The sequence below is a fragment of the Lacerta agilis genome, chromosome 8, assembly GCF_009819535.1.
Source record: "Lacerta agilis isolate rLacAgi1 chromosome 8, rLacAgi1.pri, whole genome shotgun sequence".
Classification (NCBI taxonomy): Eukaryota; Metazoa; Chordata; class Lepidosauria; order Squamata; family Lacertidae; genus Lacerta; species Lacerta agilis.
In genome coordinates this window covers 84,031,183-84,051,190 of record NC_046319.1, presented here as the reverse complement: position 1 = coordinate 84,051,190, position 20,008 = coordinate 84,031,183, and the positions used below count along the sequence as shown (strand labels likewise).

General features: G+C 51.7%; 2 protein-coding genes and 1 pseudogene across 4 annotated transcripts; 1 reads left to right on the top strand and 2 right to left on the bottom strand.

Moving 5' to 3' along the window:
- Nucleotides 1-3,579: 3,579 nt before the first annotated feature.
- Nucleotides 3,580-7,058, bottom strand: SERTAD1 (SERTA domain containing 1). Of its 3 annotated transcripts, none has more exons than XM_033158652.1 (2): nucleotides 6,265-6,339; nucleotides 3,580-4,965 (listed from the first exon to the last, which is right to left on the bottom strand). In XM_033158652.1, the coding sequence occupies exon 2, from the start codon at nucleotides 4,959-4,961 to the stop codon at nucleotides 4,233-4,235; it is 729 nt and encodes a 242-aa protein (XP_033014543.1). In that variant the 5' UTR covers nucleotides 4,962-4,965; nucleotides 6,265-6,339; the 3' UTR covers nucleotides 3,580-4,232. The 3 variants fall into 3 exon arrangements, with proteins under 3 accessions (XP_033014543.1, XP_033014544.1, XP_033014542.1); XM_033158653.1 differs by having other exon boundaries at nucleotides 6,269-6,339; XM_033158651.1 differs by lacking the exon at nucleotides 6,265-6,339 and adding an exon at nucleotides 6,934-7,058 and having other exon boundaries at nucleotides 3,583-4,965.
- A 453-nt stretch (nucleotides 7,059-7,511) lies between these two features.
- On the top strand, nucleotides 7,512-8,809 carry LOC117051928 (annotated as a pseudogene).
- A 7,642-nt stretch (nucleotides 8,810-16,451) lies between these two features.
- Nucleotides 16,452-20,008, bottom strand: LOC117051927. Its single transcript, XM_033158650.1, has 2 exons — nucleotides 19,932-20,008; nucleotides 16,452-18,226 (listed from the first exon to the last, which is right to left on the bottom strand). The coding sequence occupies exon 2, from the start codon at nucleotides 18,217-18,219 to the stop codon at nucleotides 17,275-17,277; it is 945 nt and encodes a 314-aa protein (XP_033014541.1). The 5' UTR covers nucleotides 18,220-18,226; nucleotides 19,932-20,008; the 3' UTR covers nucleotides 16,452-17,274.

The following is a 20,008-nucleotide window of genomic DNA, read 5'->3' as shown; positions in this document are numbered from 1 at the left end:
ATAGTCGAAACAAAATAGAAAATTCTTTCCAGTAGCACCTTAGAGACCAACTGAGTTTGTTCTTGGTATGAGCTTTCGTGTGCATGCACACTTCTTCAGAGAGGCTTCCTCGTTCCCCGGTCTCCATCTCCCAGCGCCAGCGGGGATACGCGGGTGAGAACACCTTCAGCTGAAGCCCACATATTGGGAGAGGGCCCCCCCCCAGGCGCAGAGGATAAGTGCATGGTTAGAAAGCAAAGTCCGGGGCGGAAAGAGACTTTCCCTCTTTCTCTGCACACTGCAGGATTCCCTCCCTGGGAGAACCCACCAAACCCCTTTGGAGGACTTCAGAAACTCCCTTATCACCTGGCTTTTGATGACTGATGTTATGGTTCTTAATTGCTGTTGTATTATTTCCAGCTTTTGAAGGAGGAGCTCTCATGGAGGAGAGCACTATCAATGGTTACATGGCCATGCGCTGCCTCCACAGCCAGAGGCAGCAATGCTTCCGAGTCCCAGTCGCTAGAGTCAGGAGGGGAGAGTCGCTCTAGTGTTCAAATCCTCCTTGCAGGTTTTGTATCGTGGGAGTCTGGTCGGCCACTGTGAAAACAGGATGCTGGACTAGATGGACCACTGACCCGATCCCACAGGCTGTTCTTATAATAATAATAATAATAATTTTATTATTTATACCCCCAGCCACTCTGGGCAGCTTCCAACAGGCTTTAAAAACAGAATAAAACATCAAACATTAAAAACTCCCTTAAAGAGGGATGCCTTCAGATGTCTTCTTATGAAACCTCCAGGCCTCAAGACCATCTATCTCAATTCTTAGGAGTATTGAGCAGCTGTGAGAACAGGATGTGAGACTGGGTAGGGCTCCTTTAGCCAGATCTAGCAAGCTTTTCTTCCTATGAAAGCCACTTTTTTGGGGGGGGGGGTAATTTTAAATGCAGGATAGGAATGATTGAAGAAAGAAGGTGGCGTAATAGTCAGTGACAGACTAGTAGAACCTGGGAGACAAGGGTTTGAATCCCACTGGCTATGAAGCTCACTGGGTGACCTTGGGCCAGGTGCTGTGTCTCAGCCAAACCTACCTCACAGGGCTGTTCTGGGGGTTAAATGAGGAGGGGGAAAGCCACGTGTCCCCCCCCTCAAGTCCCTTGGGGGGAAAAGTGGGATAGAAATGCAATAGACACAAGGATACACAAAACATAAAATGTTGACCATGGTTTCCAGCCGCCTGCCTTACAACTAGCCCAGGCAAAAGTGAAGAGAGCCCAAAAGGTTTGTGTTTAGCCCCATAAGGAGATTCCCTGGATGCAGAGAGAGCAAGGAGGGGGCTTCTCTGGTCTCCCTCACCTTGATGAGCAAACAGCGGGGGCCGTCTAATGAACCAGGACTTCTCTGCCTGCTTGCAAGGCACTGTCATGCATGCCCAGAGATGCAAATCAACTGTGTTGTGTGTGTTACCTACAAATGGGCCAGGCGTGTACCCAGCCTTTGAGGGCCCCCTTCCCCAAAACCGCTCAGGGCTCTTGGAAAAAGACATTTAGTCTGATGGGAGAAGGAGCTAAAGTTCTCTTTGCCCAACTTTTGCTATGCCATAAATCATTGCCCATCACACAATGGAAAGACACTCCTGGGCTCAGGTGAGGCAAACTGATGGAGGAGCCTCATCCTCCATGCCAACTGAACAGAGCCTCCACATACAGGGGTGATATACCTGCAAGCGCCAGATGTTGTGGGCAAATGAACACCCCTGCTGTGTTTGTAGCCTTGGTTGAGTGGGGGCTTCCTAGCAGCAGCAGCTGGCTGGCAATGGTGCAAAAGACATATGGGAGGAGGGGTGCGGTTGGCACTGAGCTTGGTCTGACCCGCCATTGATTTTCTGACATTATTAAATTTAAATCAGTGTCAACGTAGTTTGAAATATGCCACCTACCTGCATCCTGTCACCATGGTTTCCTGTCTGCAAGTTGCGCCCTTCCCCTTCAACCAGTGGCTTTAGGGGATAGATTCAGTCTGAAAGATCCCTTTCTGGGAAGACTTACAAGAATCACATGATAGTCAAGTAATTCTGGAGCAAACTTCCAATCAGCTGTTCCACCCCCCCTCAAAGGATATCTATCAAGGAACACACACCCTCCCAACTTTCTTGCCAGACTGCGAATGAAGGCGACACCTTGGGACCTTCACTGCTCAGGTATAGCACCTGTGCCCCTGAGCCATGAAGGAGACAGCAAGCTGTGATTCCTGCATTGCAGGTGGTTGGACTAGATGACCCTCGGACCCCTTCCATCCGTACAAGTCAGGAAGGGCTCCAAACTGCCCATCTCTTCCTCCCACCCACTGTTTCCTGACGAAACCCATCTCCTTAGCAAGGGACAGCCAGCTATTCTCCCACAAGCCTAGATGAGCAGGGCCAGCAAGCCCAAAGGTCTTTGCCTACGTGAGACTACCCAAGAGGGGACTGCAGTGGGAGGGGATCAAATACACTCTTCCCCCCCCCCCACCTGCGCAAGGGCCTACCCATGGAAATGACATGTGGGGTTCTTTGCAGCAAAATAAACCGAGCATTTCATGGAAGGGCCTAGAGCAGACAAGGGCTATGGGATCCCAGCACAAAAACCTGTTGCGGCCCAAGACCCACCTGGAGTCTTGTGTCCAGTTCTGGGAGCCACAACTTAAGACGGATATTGACAAGCCGGAAGGTGGTCAGAAGAGGGGGACCAAGATGATTGAGGGTTTGGAAACCAGGCCAGATGAGGAATGGTTGAAGGAGTTAATCATATTGTTGGAAGGGACCAAAAGGGTCATCTCAGCCTGGAGAAGAGAAGACTGAAGAGTTCGCCTGACAGTCATTTTCAAATATCCAAAGGACTGCCCCATGGAAGACGGAGGGCGGTACCGGAACCAATGGCTTCAAAATGCAAGAAAGGAGATTCCAATTCAACATTAGGAAGAACTTTCTGGAGGTATGAGCTGTTGGGCAGTAGAAGGGCCTCCCTTGGATGGCACTGGCCTTTCCTTCATTGGAGTTTTTAAAGCAGAGGTTGGATGACCACTGGTCAGGGATTGCAGGGGGTTAGACTGGATGACCCTTGGGGGTCCCCTCTTACTATGGCTCTACCTTTTCAGGTCCCTCAAGTGCAATACACACACAGAGAGAGTAAGATAAATTTGGTCGTTTAAAAAGTGATATGACACATAAACAGTACATGGGATTGCCAGGCTTTGACTCCTCGGCACTCAGACAATAAATTACCCTCCCAGACTCACAACCATTTGCCGCTGAGGGCAGCTCTCAATACACCAGACATTTGTGTGTGCGCACATACGCAAGGATGCAGGCGCAAGGGAGCACCTGGTGCTGCTTTTCTTGCCCTTGCAACTCAGAGGAGTCAGCCGAGGGGTGGAGGAGGAAATGGAATGACTGCATTCTGGAGAAGGCGGGGCGAGCTCAGCAAACAGGCCCTTCAGGACGACCGAGACTCCGGTGCTACTTCTTTGCAAACAGGTCAGTCAACATCTGGCCCGTTGGGGTTTTTTTTTGGGGGGGGGAGAAGCCCCCCCACAAATGGAAAATCCCACCCCACCCCCGGGCCCTGGGAAGCAGGAGAGCTATTCCTGCCTTAAAAAGTTGTCGCAGAACCTTGTCATATCAGATACAGTGGTACCTCGGTTTACTAACTTAATCCGTTCTGGAAGCCCTTTCATAAACCGAAACCATTCTTAAACCAAGGCGCGCTTTCCCTGATGAGGCCTCCAACTGCCGGTGCCCCTCCACCATTCGGATTCCGTTCTTAGACTGAGGTAAAGTTTCCAAACCGGGACACTACTTCCGGTTTTGTGGGGTTCGTAAACCAAATCGTCCGTAAACAGGACTGTTCTTAAACCGAGGTACCACTGTAATCTGTTTGAGCCTCTTGGAGGTGCCCAGATTCTCACAGAAAGCAGGACTCTCACCGCAGGCATGTCAGGGGGGCAATATCTCACACAGGAAGTTGAGGAAACAGCTTCCCGGAAGATGTTAATACGGCCATTTTGCATCTTCATGCAAGGTGTGGCTGTTTCGATGCAGTCAGCATAGAACTACTGAAATTAACCGACAGTCGGTCTACTTGGAGGCAAACTCTGCAACACCCCCATTTCCCTCCGTTGCCCACTTGCGATCCACCCACCAGAAGTGCCTCCACCCCAAGGTGAAACTCGTCTCCTACGGGAACGTCCACTCCCCCCCCCCTCCCCGGTCACAGCTCCTGCGCCTCCACCAACATGTCCATGAGATAATCAAGGTCCGCCAAGCCCGGCCGCTCGTCTTCCGAGCTGGGAAAGGCTTCCTTGAAGCTGGGGAGGCTGGTGGGTGACCACAGCTCACAGTCATACATGGAGGTGTCAATGTCTTCAAAGATGCCCTCCAGGCCCTCCTCCAGCAGGTAGGTGCTGGGGCCCACGGGGTCCAGCGGGGCGGAGGAGCACGGTTGCGACGTCCGTTCCGGCTCCGAGCAGAGCAGGCCCCCCTCGGGCTGGGCGGCGGAGGGGTGCACGCCATCCCCAAACCCTTCCAGGCCGCTGAGGTCCTCCAGCATGGTGGAGAAGACGGAGAGGTCCATGCTGGAGAGGAGCAGCTCGTCCACGTGGGGGGCGAGAGAGGGCGGTGGTGGAGGCAGCCTCCTGCCAGGGTCCTGGAGGGCACAGGGTAGGGCGTCCCCAGAGCTCTCCCTGCAGATGGAGCTGCCAGCGGTGGTTGCAGGAGGGTCCGGTTGCTGGAAGAGGGCCCCCGCAGCCGGCTGCATCTCATCCTGGATGCGCCGCAGGGTGTTTGCCACGAGCACCAGGTGCCGCAGGTTGGGCTCGACGTGCTGGAGGCTCTGGTGCAGCTTGGAGACAGAGAGGCTGAAGAGGGAGCTGGTGGGGGCCGCGGAGGGGGCGGCCTCGTCCCCCTCGATCCGCTTCCGCTTCGTGCCCTTGGCCAGCATCTTTCTGGGGAAGGGAAGAGAAGAGGGGAAGGGGGTCAGGGGGAATCTGTAGGGGAATATGCCAGGCCCAAGCTGCCCAAGGCAGCAGCTGGGAGAGTCACCCCAGGGTGGCAGCAGCAGCAGCCCCTCCCCTCGAAACCCTGCCCACCTGGGAGGGAGGCCCTGCTCCTTCCTGTGCAAAGCCTTCCCCCCCCCCCGCAAAAACTGGAGCAGGAGGAGCCTCACCGGAAAGGCGCCCATTTTTTGGGGGGGGGTTCTGCCCCATTGGTTTCATAAACCCACCCCCAGTGCCCCCTACCCTGTCAGAAGCATGTTCCAGAAGAGAGGTTTGCACCAAGGAAGATAATAAATAGCACAATAAAAGTCAAAGCAGTAACAATCAATTGCATGTCTATTAAGAAACCGTCTGAAACTATTAGGCACCAGTCTTTCTCAAGTTTGGGTCTCCAGCTGTTGCTGGACTACAACTCCCATCATTCCTAGCTATCAGGATCCAAAGTCAGGGATGACTTGGGAATTGTAGCCAAACAACGGCTTGAGAAAGGCGGGTATAATGGATTCAGCAAAACTGGGGAACTGGGTCCAGCGATGCCCAGCAAAACTGGGGAACTGGGTCCAGCGATGTTACCCCTCCAGTGCCCCCTGCCCCCCTCTTGCCTCTTAACTCCCCCCCCCCCCGTAAATCCCACCCCACCCCCAGGGGCCAGCGGCAACTTTGAGAGCCTTGATCTAGATCAGCCTTTGCTAGCCAGCTGCCTTCCTGACGCTCTGGACTACAACTCCCACCAGCCCCCCAGCATGACAGAGGAAAAAGTAGGAAAAAGTATCTGGTAGATCCCAGGACTCTGGGGAGTCCTGCATACCCAATATTCCAGCTGTATTCCATATTATCGCATTTTTTAAGGGCTGGTTTGAAAATGTCATTTATTGTTTAGGTATCTGTACCAATATGTAATTTTTAAAAATAAAATGACAGTGTGAGATGCTTCAAGAGGCCAGAAAAGCGGGGATTAAATTAGGAAATGAAATAATTAAACACACACACGCCCCAGCTGCGAAGCTATTTGGAAGCTGGTTGTTGATTTTGCCCCCCCCCCAAAAAAAAACACACAATGCAACACTATTTTTGGTTTCGGTGTGAAAATATCCAAGGCTCTGATCCAAAGAAGCGCCGCCCCCCCCCCCGCAGTTTATGGGGTGGATCCGATGCTAGCCCTACTCAAAGGAGACCCACTGAGGTTTAATGAACACGGCCAAGTGAGGTCCGTTAATGTCAATGGAGCTACTCTGGAGTAAAGCTTACATACGACGCCCATTAAGAAGAAAGGTCTCTGAGTGAAGCTGTGAGCCGGGCAGGATCTCCACTGTGGACCCAGCTATCGGCCAGCTTGCAAGGAGGGTCGGATCCTTCCCCGCAGTTGACGTGGGGGCGGGGATGGGTGGGGGGCGCGGTGCCCAGGCCCCACCCGCGCAGGGCTTCCGTTCTGGATCCGGCCGCTCTGCACGCAGCGCTCCGCTCAGCTGGGCTCCGGGATCCAACTCCCCGGAGGAGAGCGAGATCCGGAACCCCTTCCCCCCGCTTTGGGGAATCGAACGGCTAAGGAGATCCCTCCTCCCAAGTAACCGCCTCCCCCCAACTCTCTGGGACGGGATCGGGCAAGTCTCGCCTGGCCCGGACCCCCGGACCCCGCATCTGCCCGGCGGCCGCATTTTGGGAAGCCCTCGCGCCCGCGGGTGTCCGTCCGGGCGGGGGCGGGGGCGGGGGCGCGTCCACGCGGATCCCGGCGGCGGGCGCGCGCGCGCAGCTTCCTCCCTGTCGCTGGAGCGGAGAGTGACTCATGACGAGGCGGCGGCGGCAAGTCGGGCTGAGTCCCCGGCCGGTCAGGCGGCGCAGTCCCGGGAGCTGCTGCCACCGGGATCCTCGGGAGCGGAAACCCCGCGAGGGACCCCCGAGACCCCCCGATTTACATACCCGACTCTTCAGGGGCCAATCAGCGGGGTCTGGAACGCGGCGCACAGCCAATCAGGCGCCCGCATGCTTCCCCTCCGCGCTCCGGGCTGGAATCCCGCCGTCGCTGCCGGAGGGGAAGGAGACATTCGCCCTGCGGGGGCGGAGAAGGGAGGCGCCGCCGCCGGCCAATGGCAGCGCACGCGAGGCCGCCTCATCTGCATACAAGGGGGTGGCGCAGGGGACGACTCATCATTGCGGGGAAGGAATGGGGCGGGGCGGGATGGAACAAACAAGCCGGAGGCCCCGCCCCACTCCGCGCTGATTGGCTGCGGCGCGGAGGAGTCGATCCGGATGCGAGGCGTTTAGGCGCGCGCGGAGAGGAAGGGGCGGGAAGAGGCTTTTGAAACAGCAACCGAAATATCTCCCCCTCACTTTTTCCTTAAAATATAAAGCTATAAAATTATCACTTTGTAGACCCACATGAAGGATTTTGTTTTACAGTCAAGCCGTGAATAAATTTTATGAACTAAACGAAATTTTTCCAGTTTAAATATAGCGCCCCCCCCCAGCCTTTTCCCCGGCGGGAGCTTAGGCTGTAAGGAAAGCTCTGGAAATGGTCCGCTACTCACTCGATCCGGAGAACCCCACAAAATCATGCGAGTCAGGGGGGGGGGCAACCTTCGTGTTCAGAGCACACGTGAGACTGCCCAGGCCACCACCCGGAAAGCTACCAAGTACTTGAAACAGGTGGGTAGCCGTGTTGGTCTGCCATAGTCAAAACAAAATCGAAAATTCTTTCCAGTAGCACCTTAGAGACCAACTGAGTTTGTTCCTGGTATGAGCTTTCGTGTGCATGCACACTTCTTCAGATACACTGAAACAGAAGTCACCAGATCCTTAAATATAGTGGGGGAGTGGGGAGGGGTATTACTCAGAAGGGTGGTGGGAATGGGTGATCAGCTGATAGGTGTGGAAAACCTGTTGACGACTCTAAACGGCTGCAGTTAGTCTTGCAGGGAAAGGCAAGGGGTGAGATGGCTAAAGATGGCTTTGTTATGTATAATGAGATAAGAATCCAATGTCTTTGTTCAAACCAGGTTTCTCCATGGTTTTAAGTTTGGTGATTAGTTGCAATTCAGCCACTTCTCTTTCCAGTCTATTTCTGAAATTTCTTTGTATTAAGACAGCTACTTTGAGATCTTTTATAGAATGTCCTGGGAGATTGAAGTGTTCTCCTACTGGTTTCTCTGTCTTGTGATTCCTGATATCAGATTTATGTCCATTTATCCTTTGGCGTAGGGTTTGGCCTGTTTGTCCAATATAGAGAGCTGAAGGGCACTGTTGGCATTTGATTGCATACACAATGTTGGAAGATGAGCAATTAAATAGTCCTGAGATGGTGTGTTTGATGTTGTTGGGACCAGTAATGGTGTTATCCGGGTTTATGTGGCAGCAAAGTTGGCATCTTCAAGTACTTGAAGGTTGTGACCCTAAAGAAGCAGTGTGTTCCCTTCTGTCGTTACAATGGTGGCGTTGGCAGATGGGGCTGGACACAGGGGCGTGCGCCAAAAAGCAGTGCTGAGTTCTTCCTGCACGTGCTTAAAATGCTGAGAGCCATGCTGAAATCGGGGGTCTGGATGTAGGCTCTGTGTTAATTGAGCACATTCAGGTTAACAAAGCTCCTAACACGCGCAGGTGAACCTACAGGGCTCCTGGTGGCATTAACACATACACAAGTTCTCATTGCCACATTTGAGATGATCCTCGCAGAGAAGGAGCAAATTGTCCCTAAGCCAGAAGAGGAAGTTGCTCAAAAGAAGAAGATATCTCAAAAGAAACTGAAGAAACAGAGACTGATGGCTTGGGAATAAACATCTATTCAGTTCACAAATAAAAAACAAATTTTAAGTAAATAATAATAATAATAATAAATAGCACCCCCAAACCAAGAATGAATCGGGATGCAAAGCAAAGTGAGGAGTTATGGAAAGAAGCACCAACCGTGCCCCGAAACCCCTTAAAAGCTCTAAACTGCAACTAAAAGCAACCCCTAACACGCTTGGAAGAAACTGCACATGCCTCGAGGCATCCCTTTAAAGGAAGCCCAGACTGTGGAGCAGCAGCAAGACACCAAACCAAGGACAGTTCCAGTCCTTGTACAAATCCGACCTTTTCTTCCACGGGCAGGGAGCTCCCGAGGTCCTCCCGATGGCCCTGCAGCTGCGCTCCACCTCCCATCAGCTCCTCTGGACCTACTGAAGACCGAGCAACCGCAACAGGTTTGGTTATGACCTTTTTGTGTGTTTTGTCACAGGGCTTTATAAAAACCCACAGGCAGAGTTCCTGGCATGATTAATGTCCATGTCACATTGAGCTAAACAAAAGTAAACAAACAAATGTGACCTGAAGCATCTAAATCAGTGATTCCCAATTAACTAATTACTGAGGACCCCCTATTTTTCAAAAGCCAAGCCACAGATGCTCTACTTTTGGAAATTTTGATAACTCTTTGATAGTTAATTCTGCAAAGCAATGTGGGGTAGCCCCTAATAAGCAAAGGATTTTAGGTAGGTACTAAAAAACAGGCTAGGGCTGAGCGATACCTGGATTTCAACATTATGATGTATCAGCAGCTAAACATCACGATGTTCCGATATATTACAATGTCTGAAGTTAGAGATCAGGCTGAGGGAAGCAGCAGCCAGGGAGATCAGGCAGTTGGGGGGAGGAGAGAAAGCGGAGTCACCTCCATGGTTTGGGAGGGGATGGGGGGCATCAAGCCCCCATTAGTAGGGCAGCCAGGAAAGATGCTCGTCCTCTGTGGCTGCTGGTGCTTTGCTGCTGACTAAGAAAAGCTGCTGTGCCTCCATGCCAGGGGAAGATAGTGCCATGGTGCCTTGAAGGGAAGGCGAATGACAAACAGTTGGGGGGGGAGGCAAGGGATGGGGTCATGGACCCCCTGGGTGCGTTCTGCAGACCCCTAGGGGTCCCCGTACCCTTAATGGGGAACCACTGATCTAAATCATCCTCTCCTAACCCGTTCCCCCTCCCCCCCCAGCTTCATTGGGCTACCTGCAGTCCCAGCTAGCATAAGCCATAGGGTGTTGAGACAGGCAGACAGCGGGAGGCTGTACAGTGGGTACAGTGGGACCTTGGTTCTCAAACTTCCTCCTTTCTGGAAGTCTGTTTCAAAACCAAAGTGTTCCAAAACCAAAGCACGCTTTCCCATAGAAAGTAATGCAGAATGGATTAATCCTTTCCAGACTTTAAAAAACAACCCCCAAAAAGGCAACTTAACATGAATTTTACTCTCTAATAAGACCACTGATCCATAAAATGAAAGCAAGAATCAATGTACTGTACTATAAAATAAATAAGACAGTGTTGTAGGTTTGATCTTCTTAGAGTCCCATGGACTGCAAGACGATCAAACCTATCCATTCTGAAGGAAATCAGAAGGACAGATCCTGAAGCTCCAATACTTTGGACACCTCATGAGAAGAGAAGACTCCCTGGAAAAGACCCTGATGTTGGGAAAGATGGAGGGCACAAGGAGAAGGGGATGACAGAGGACGAGATGGTTGGACAGTGTTCTCGAAGTGACTGGCATGAGTTTGGCCAAACTGCGGGAGGCAGTGAAGGATAGGCGTGCCTGGCGTGCTCTGGTCCATGGGGTCACGAAGAGTCGGACACGACTAAACAACAACATTGTAGATGATGAATTTTTTTAAAAAAATTCCTTACTTGCTCTGATGATAGTCATTGTTTGGAGGGGGGACTTTTATCCATTTCCTCAGTCACACAATCAATCAATCAGCTGAACTGGGTTCCACACAGTCACAAAAACAAATTAACCAAATTAACCAAAAAGCCTCAAAAACAAAAAAGTAAAATAAATAGCAAAACCAAAAGCGCCAAATATTGTGGTTCTCAAACTTGATCCTTTCCAGAAGTCCATTTGACTTCCGCAATGTTCAAAAACCAAGGCGCAGCCCCGGAAACAATAGCCAACATCCACATCGGACATTCAGCTTTTGAAAAATGTTCAAAAACTGGAACACTCACTTCTGGGTTTTGGGTGTTTGAGAACCAAGGTATCACTGTAGTCCCAAAAATCCTGGAGGGCACCAGTTTGAAGAAGGCTGGTCTGAAAAATACACAAATAGGACTCTATGACAGATTAGAAACAGTGCTTTTGACACATTCTGTGGCAGATCCTTCAATGACAAGAGATGGTGAGAGGGGCAAATAATTTATTTTGCGTTCATCAACGTGGCTTCTGTTCTGCCCCCTCTCCCTTGCTTGGGACGTTCAGGAGTGGGCAGTCCCCCCCCCCACTCCCTGCAGGGCTCTCAGGCTGGACAGGAAGCTTTGGCAACACCCAGAGGATCACAAGTGGAAAAAAACACGTGATGTAAAGGCAAGTTAAGAAATGAAACTGAACGGTTGCTTGCCTAGGATCCAGGAAACGCCCCTGCAGCCAGCCTGCCTGGAAAAGCCCTTTTACCCACAAAATGCGCATGTGGCGGTTGGGTGTGTCCTCCAGAGTGAAAGGGGCATTCTGCAGGTGCTCAGAGGCACTGCTGTTGCTGCACATAGTTCAAGGCTTGGCTGGCAGAGTGTGAGAGCCCTTCAGTTCTCATTGAGCCCAGTTGCTTTCATGGAATAACTGGAAAGTGTCGCTGTTAAGAAAGCCTGGTATATTGCAGCTGCCAGAGAAAACTCAGTTCCTCACCTTGAGTGGAGACACAAGCTGCATTAATGTCAGCTACCTTCACCTGCCAACCTAGCAGTTCGAAAGCATGCCAGTGCAAGTAGATAAATAGGTACCGCTCTGGCGGGAAGGTAAACAGTGTTTCTGTGCGCTGCTCTGGTGTCAGTGTTCCATTGTGCCAGAAGCGGCTTAGTCATGCTGGCCACATGACCTGGAAAAACTGTCTGCAGAGAGGACAAATGCTGGCTCCCTCGGCCTGTAAAGCAAGATGAGCGCCACAACCCCAGAATCATTCACAACTGGACTTAACTGTCAGGGGTCCCTTTACCTTTGTTGTTGTTGTTGTTCAGTCGTTCAGTCGTGTCCGACTCTTCGTGACCCCATGGACCAGAGCACGCCAGGCACGCCTATCCTTCACTGCCTCTCGCAGTTTGGCCAAACTCATGTTAGTAGCTTCGAGAACACTGTCCAACCATCTCATCCTCTGTCTCATCCTCCATCTTTCCCAACATCAGGGTCTTTTCTAGGGAGTCTTCTCTTCTCATGAGGTGGCCAAAGTACTGGAGCCTCAACTTCAGGATCTGTCCTTCTAGTGAGCACTTAGGGCTGATTTCTTTGAGAATGGATAGGTTTGATCTTCTTGCAGTCCATGGGACTCTCAAGAGTCTCCTGCAGCACCATAATTCAAAAGCATCAATTCTTCGGCGATCAGCCTTCTTTATGGTCCAGCTCTCACTTCCGTACATTACTACTGGGAAAACCATAGCTTTAACTATACGGACCTTTGTCGGCAAGGTGATGTCTTTGCTTTACCTTTACCTTCAATTTAATGCCCCTCCTGTGGGCGAAAGGAACAGAATGCTAGAAGCAGCCTCTCACGAGGGCATTCCTGGCGCAGAAATTCACCTGTGCTGGGGTGGGGCACGTGCAAGAGCCAGGAGGAGAGGTATCCACCAATGGGAGTTCTCAGCAATTTAGTTGCTCACCTCTCCATCCTCAAAATCTAAGCATCGTAACAGCATACAGTGTGCAGAGGAGGGCAGCCAAGATGATCAAGGGTCTGTAAACCAAGCCTGATGAGGAACAGTTGCAGGATCTGTGTATGTGTAGCACCGGGAAAAAGGAAATTGGGAGGAGATATGGTAACCAGAAGCTTTCTTCTTGGGTATAGTGAGTAAAGAGATACTGAGACAAGATAAAAAAAATTGTTCTTATATGAAACAACTGCAGCAAGAACTTTGTTGGCCCAAAGATGGAAAAAACAGGAGTTACCAACATAAGAAGAGTAGCAAATGAAATTGATGGACTTTGCAGAACTGGCGAAACTGACGGGAAGAATCTGGAACCAGCAAGACCAAACATTCCAAAAAGACTAGAACAAATTTATATTATATTTGAAAGACAACTAAGTAATTAATATCACTAGCAGGGTGATCAGAAGATTTGTAAGTTACTCCATGGAAGAGGAAACAAGCTTGTTTTCTGCTGCTCCGGAGGGCAGGACTCAAACCGATGGATTCAGATTGCAGGAAAGGAGATTCCCACTAAACATTAGGAAGAACGTTCTGGCAGTAATACCTGTATGACAGTACTTTACAACATACGCAAGTTGAAATACTAAAACAGATTAAAATTGCTTCAAGCTTCTAAGCATCTGGACAGGCTTGTCCAAGCAAGAATGTTTTTAGCAGGCGCCCAAAGGAATGTAGTGAGCACACCTGCTTGATCTCAATAGGCAGGGAGTTCCGAAGTGCAGGTGCTGCCACACTAAATGATCTTACAAATTTGGTGGCATCTGTAGTAGTGCCAGTTCTGCCAAGTCGTCAAATGTGGGGTCAGGCAATCTTGCAGAGAGACAGTAGAAAGGGCTCCCTTTCTACTGTGTGGTGAGAGAGCCAGTGTGGTGTAGTGGTTAAGAGTGGTAGACTCGTAATCTGGGGAACCGGGTTCGTGTCTCCACTCCTCCACATGCAGCTGCTGGGTGACCTTGGGCTAGTCACACTTCTTTGAAGTCTCTCAGCCCCACTCACCTCACAGAGTGTTTGTTGTGGGGGAGGAAGGGAAAGGAGAATGTGAGCCGCTTTGAGACTCCTTCGGGTAGTGAAAAGCGGGATATCAAATCCAAACTCTTCTTCTCTTCTTCTCTGTCAGGGATGCTTCAGCTGTGATTCCTGCATTGCAGGAGGTTGGACTAGATGACCCTTCCAACTCTACAATTCTATAATCCCTCCAGCCCTCAAACAGCTGGCTCTCAGGACGTTGAGCCACTGCTGATGCCAGGCCTTTGGGATTGGGGCCAGGTTTGCAGGCACAGCCCCCCATTTCTGTCCTCAGGTGTTTCCTCCCCCTCCAGCCTTAAGACTGTCCCACAGAAAAAATGATGGCATTAACAAGAAATCAATCAACAGACAAAGTTAAAAAAAGAATGGGAATGTTTTAATAATTACTTAACAAAACAAGGTTCCAATAATAAGACTTGGCAGTGTCTTGAATAATTTCACAGGTAGTAAAATATTTTCCTCTTCATTCCAAGATGAGGATAAACAATTAAATACAGGGCAAAAAACAGGAATACTCAAACTGGAACTGTAATGAGGTAGAAGGAAGACAGCAACATCATAAATTGAAAAGGGATTCAATCCAAATTGAAGGTCATAATGTACAAAAAAACATTATTATTGGTTTGAATTATATTAAGTATTACTTTATAATAGATCTATATCAGTCTAAGAATAATCGTTGTAAGATTGCTTTTTTATGTATGCCTTTTTTGTTTGCTTTTATGTATGTTTTTGCTAATGAAAAAATAAATTAAAAAAGACCGTCCCACAGAAAGAGAGCTCTGCTGTGGGGTTTCTGAAAGATGAAGCCTCCAAGCCCCAACTGAAAATGGCAGGAGGGGAGAGTCGCCCTGGCACTCAGGTCCTGCTTCTCCACTTCCCATCATGGGTTTCTGGTCGGCCACCAGGATGCTGGACTTTGGCCTGACCCAGCAGACTCCTCCCAGGTTCCTATGCTGACTGGCTTTGGGTTAGTGAAGGAGGGCAGCGGGCGAAGGTGCCCTCTGAGCCACATGCCAGCGGGAGGCCAGGCTCCCCCCCCCACTGCCTTCCTTGGGTGGAGGAGATTTTTGGGGAGTAGGAAGGGAGCTGCTCTACAGAAAACCTTTGGCCACCCAGCCTCCAGCCTCCCAAGGTCTCACTCAAGGACTCCAGGAAAGAGAGCCACAACAAGATTACTGGGGGGGGGGGCAATTTATTTGCAGACAAAAACAGGAACTTTCAAAAAAAGGTTACTTGCATAGACCATGGCTCTGGTGCCAGAACCTCATGTGTCTCTTTCATTGCTAAAACATGCCAGGAACCAGGAGGGTGAATGACGTTGAGTCTGGAGCTAGAGATGTTTGGAGCCTGAATGCAGAATGTCTGTCTCTTCCTGGCACATTCAGGGCACAAATTTAGGCACTAGGATAATCCAGAGCTGCCTTGTATTGTACATATTGCACTTAAGAGGATTGCATATCACATTTTCCAAAGAACTAGCTGTATAAAATCTTCTGGCACCATAGAAGTGAATGTATTTTTAAGCACTTTTGGTCCTCCAGATGTTGTTAAACTACCTCTCCCATCAATCCTAGCAAGCACAGTCAACGACTAGGGATTGTGGGAGTTGTAGTCCTGCAATATCTAGAGCAGGCTTCTTCAACCTCGGCCCTCCAGATGTGTTTGGCCTACAACTCCCATGATCCCTAGCTAGCAGGACCAGTGGTCAGGGATGATGGGAATTGTAGTCTCAAAACATCTGGAGGGCCAAGGTTGAGGAAGCTTGGTTGAGGGCCTTCAGCTGATGCCAGAATGTGTTTGTCCTTAAGGTGGCATATGAAAGAAAGCCGGGCTGTTCCTCGTATTCACAGCTGGGGATGGAAGGAGAGGCACCTCACCCTGGAAGTTGCCCAGGAGCACACACCCCAGTCCTTTGCCCTCCCCTTTAACATATCAGGCAATAATTTATTACATTTATAAATAACTTGTTACAGACATCAGCACTGACCTGAGAGCTTAGCTTTTTTGGTTAGGTTTTAAAGAAGGAATGCAATATTGTGATATCTGCACTGCAGCGGGGTTGGGCTAGATGACCCACAGGGTCCCTTCCAACCCGACAATTCTGCGATTCCATCAAAGCAACACAACTTGTCTTCAAGTACTTATTGAAGGCGGGTATTCAGAAGTCTAGAAGGGACATTTGCAGCCACGTTGGGGCTCTCCATCCATGCGAGATTTTAATTTGCATCATGCTCATTGGAACAGGACTAGTGAGCCAAAGCAGGCCACTCCAGGGCACCCAGTCAGAGGCTAGCAAATGGTCCAAATGTCTGCCAAGGCAGGAATGAGGCTCCAGAAGTCTCTTTCTGGGGTAGCCAGAGAAATGCAGAGATTCACAGATCACGGGTGCTCCCCAAATTCAAGATCCCAGGGAGAATGGCTCTGGCGAGAAGCACATTCCTTGGCACATCAGCAGTACCTTTCCAGGGCAGACGACCACAATGCGCATGTGTTTGGGGAACCACAAAGCAGGTCCGTCTGGCCAATGTCAGAAGGTGGCAGCAGCAGCCCCAGTTTGAAGAGGTAGTCAAGATGCAATTCCAGGGCTGCTTCAGCCCACTGGCCACATGCTTGGAAGAGGTAGCAAAGGAGTTCCCTCCCCCCCTGAACTGAGCCAGCAAGAGGCAAGGCTGGCAAAAGATACCCACTGGGGGTAGCAGCAGCAAAATGGGCTTGAGTACAGAAAGAGAGTTGGACTCCAACTCCCATCAGCCACAGCCAGCACAGCTAATGGTTAGGGAATGATGGGAGTTGGAGTTCAACAACGTCTGGAGGGCCGGAGGTTCCCAATCCCTGAACTAGGGAGAAGCCACCCCACCCTACCTGAGGCCACGCTTGCCCTGCTCCCACCCCCAGCTACTGAGAGTCAACCTGCCAGGGCTCTGACAGTGTGGGGTGGAGGCAGGAGGCCAGGGCATTGAGCCAGGAGAGGGGGCTGGCGATTTTGGGGGGTTGACGGTGCCCATGAGGCAGGAGCCAGAGGAGGGCAAAAGGAGTGGTCGGAGCCGGAGATGGGCAGGGAGGACGTGTCAGAGGAAGAGGCTGTTAAGGTGAAGGATGGGCCCATCAAATGCCCACCATCTTCTTCCCCCATGGTCTCCTGGAACCAGGAGAGGCTTGAAGAGCAAGAACGCCTCCCACGCAGGAGAAGCTTCCGGTTGTGCCCACGGTTGCTGCTACCACCTTGCAGGGCTCAGACCAGGGGAGTTTCTGAAAGGGCACACTTTTGTCCATGAAGAGTTAACTCTCAGGCCTGGGCCCTCTTTGGTTGGGGGGGGGGGGCAAGGACATTCCCAGAGCCAATGACAAACGTTTCCACTACTCCAATAGACAGGATTTACTGCACTTGCAGCAAATGAGAGTTTAGTCACTTGTTTGTACCCTTTCAAGTAGAATGGAAAGTGTAGGTATTGGAAGGTTTAAAAGCTAGTTGGTTTAGTCCTGCAAAACCCACGGTCCCTTTTCTTTGGGAAGTCATGGTCAATTGACCTGTAAACTTTAATGACAGCAGAACCTTGAAATCCAAGGGACCCAGAGTGGAGCATTTCAGGAGCGGAGAATTTGCTCCATGTAATGGTCGAGGCTCCCCATCCTGCTGCTCGCATCCTGACCGGGAAGAGGCGGCGCTTCAGCCTGGGGGGCATTCTCAGCAGCAGCCTGGCCTGCCATGCCAATAACTGGGGGCTGCCCGTTGCTTGGCGAACCCCACAGGACGCTCTCAAACTCTGACATGTCGATGTCTGCGAAGAAATCCTCTGCAGGGATGTCGCTCGCGTAGCTGGAGGCTAAGATCTCAAGGCTGCCAAACAAGGGGTCGCGGAGCTGCTCCTCATGGCAGAGGGCAGCCCAGGCACCAGCCTCCTGCACTGGGCTGGCAGCTGCACTTTCAGAGGGCCGGTCGTAATCAGTTCTGGGGCCAGCCAGAGACAGGCAGGGGCCATTGCCAACTTCCTGTTGCTGCAGACTTTCCCAAAAATACAGGACTTCACCAGCAGTGCAGAGGAAGGAATCCAGGAGGGGGTCAGGCAGGCCGTCTTCACTGGCCACCTGTCCTGCATCTTGGCAGGGGCTGGAGAAGGCAGGCAGTGCCCCCATGCTGATGCCCACGTCAGCTGCTCTCGCCTGGCTGTTGTCCACGGCACTTGGAGGCTCTTCTGTTGGCTGCGTGGGCAGAGACACTGTGCCTTCGCTCTCTGCTGGGGGACCCTGCCTTGTCTCTTGCCAAGGTGGGGCACCCTGGGGTGCTGCCAGCCCAAGGCCTGTTTCCTGGCTCCCTCGGCTGGGGTCTTGGAGGTGCAGGATGGTGTTCTTGAGGAGGACGCTCTTGTGCAAGTCTCGCACGTAGGGCTTGATCAGCGTGGCGTATTTCCCCTGTGCCACACGCAGGAAAGAGCAGCGCTTGTGGTCTGGGATGTGGCAGCAGCGGCTCTGGTTCCTGGCAGAAGCCCCATCCTGCTCAAGGCGCTGGCATCTCAAGCTACTGGGAGCCATTGTCTCCCTGGAGAGAGGGAGGAAGAAGGCACAAGTCAGGATGGAGCCAAGCAAGGTCAGGGCTCAGGAGACGGGGAGGCAAACCACACTGGCGGCGACTGTGTGCCAAGTGGTGGATCTCGTAGGTGGACAGGGCCCTAAGCAGAAGGGGTGGTTCTCCCAGCGATGCTACTAGCCATGATGGAGGTAGCAATGCTTCTGAATGCCAGCTGCTGGAAACCGCAGGAGGGGAGAGTTGCTCTCATGCTCGAATCCTGCTTGCCAGTTTCCCAGAAAAGGCACCTGGTTGGCCACTGTGAGAACAGGATGCTGGGCTAGATAGGCCATTGCTCTGATCCAGAGGGCACATTCTTCTTATATTCTTATTGAACCTCCAGGCCCAGAGGCAGTCTATCTAGATGCCTAGACTCTTAAGGGCTCTTTTGCCACTGTGAGAACGGGATGCTGGGCTAGATGGCCTGATCCAACAATCATGTTCTTTTCTTGTTCTCATAGTGACCTACCAGATGCCCAATGGAAAGAAGCCCACAAGCAGACCTTAAGTGCAACAGTGACCCCCCCCTTTGCATTTCCCCCAGCAACTGGCACTCAAGAGGCATTAACTGCCTCCAGCAGTGGAGGGTAGTAAAACACAGCTATCCTGGCTAGTAGCCCTCAGAAGCCCTCTCTTCCTCCACGAGTTTGTCCAATCCTCTTGAAAGCCATCTAAATTGATGGCCATCCCTGGCTCCTGTGGCAGGGAGTTCCATAGTTTAATTCAGGGCTATGTGAAGAAGCCCTTACTGTCCTGAATCCTCCAACATTCAGCTTCATTGGAGGTCAACAAATTCCAACTTTTTAGTGCAGTCCCCATTTTCTCCACAATCTTGCACCTTCCTGCCCCCACCAAGGAAACTGGAAGGCCCAGTGTTTACCCCTCACGTGTGGATGGTACAGTGTTGAATGGATGTGATCCCTGGAGGGGAAGGGTTTTGTTTTAGGCTTAGGGGTCTGGTTTCTTATTTGGGGCTCAGACTGAGTGGAGACATTGTCCTCAGTTTCTTGGGGAAACTCCTGTTTTTTTGACTAGGCAGGTCCCAAAAGCAGCAGAGGTTTCAAAGTGGTGCCTGGATGGGTTGCTCCGGTTCCTAAAGGAGCCCTGGCCTCAAAAAGTTGGCCAATTCCTGCAGGCCTAAACTGTGCTACCCCCCACCATAGCCAGGTAGCTGCCCAGGGTTCTCTCTCGATGGCAAAGTTGCTCCCTCGAGAATGACCCTCCCCTGCCCGCTCCCGAGCTTCTGGCCATGACTCACCCCCGAGCCATTCACCCGCCCAGGCCGGAGTTTTCGCCACCTCCCCCCTCCGCAGCCAGGAAATGGACGTGCAAAACCCAGACAGCAGGATAGGTGCAGGGCGCGCAAAGGGAGCGCAAAGGACCCGCCTGCTCTCCCTGCAGAGGTGGGGGCGCGAGACGGAAAATTGGGCAGCGGGGCCGGCTGAGGAAACAAGCCCCAGCTCAGCCCAAATCCGAAGTCAGCGAGCCTCGCCGCGGACTAGAGAACTACCCCGGATTAAGTCCTGGGAAAAGCACGGGCGCACTCCAGGGCTGCGAGGCGAGCCCTTTCGGGGGTCTCCTCGCCAAGGTCATCTTGCCCCGGAGTCAGCGAGCCAAAGGTTGCAGATCCCCCCACCCTGCTCTTTGCCCAGGAGGAGGAGGAGAAGGGGCTGCTTACCTGGCGGGGGCCGGCGCGCGGAGTCTCTGCGGAGCTGCGGGAGCGCCGAGTAGAAAACGCGGCACGTTTCTGGCTTC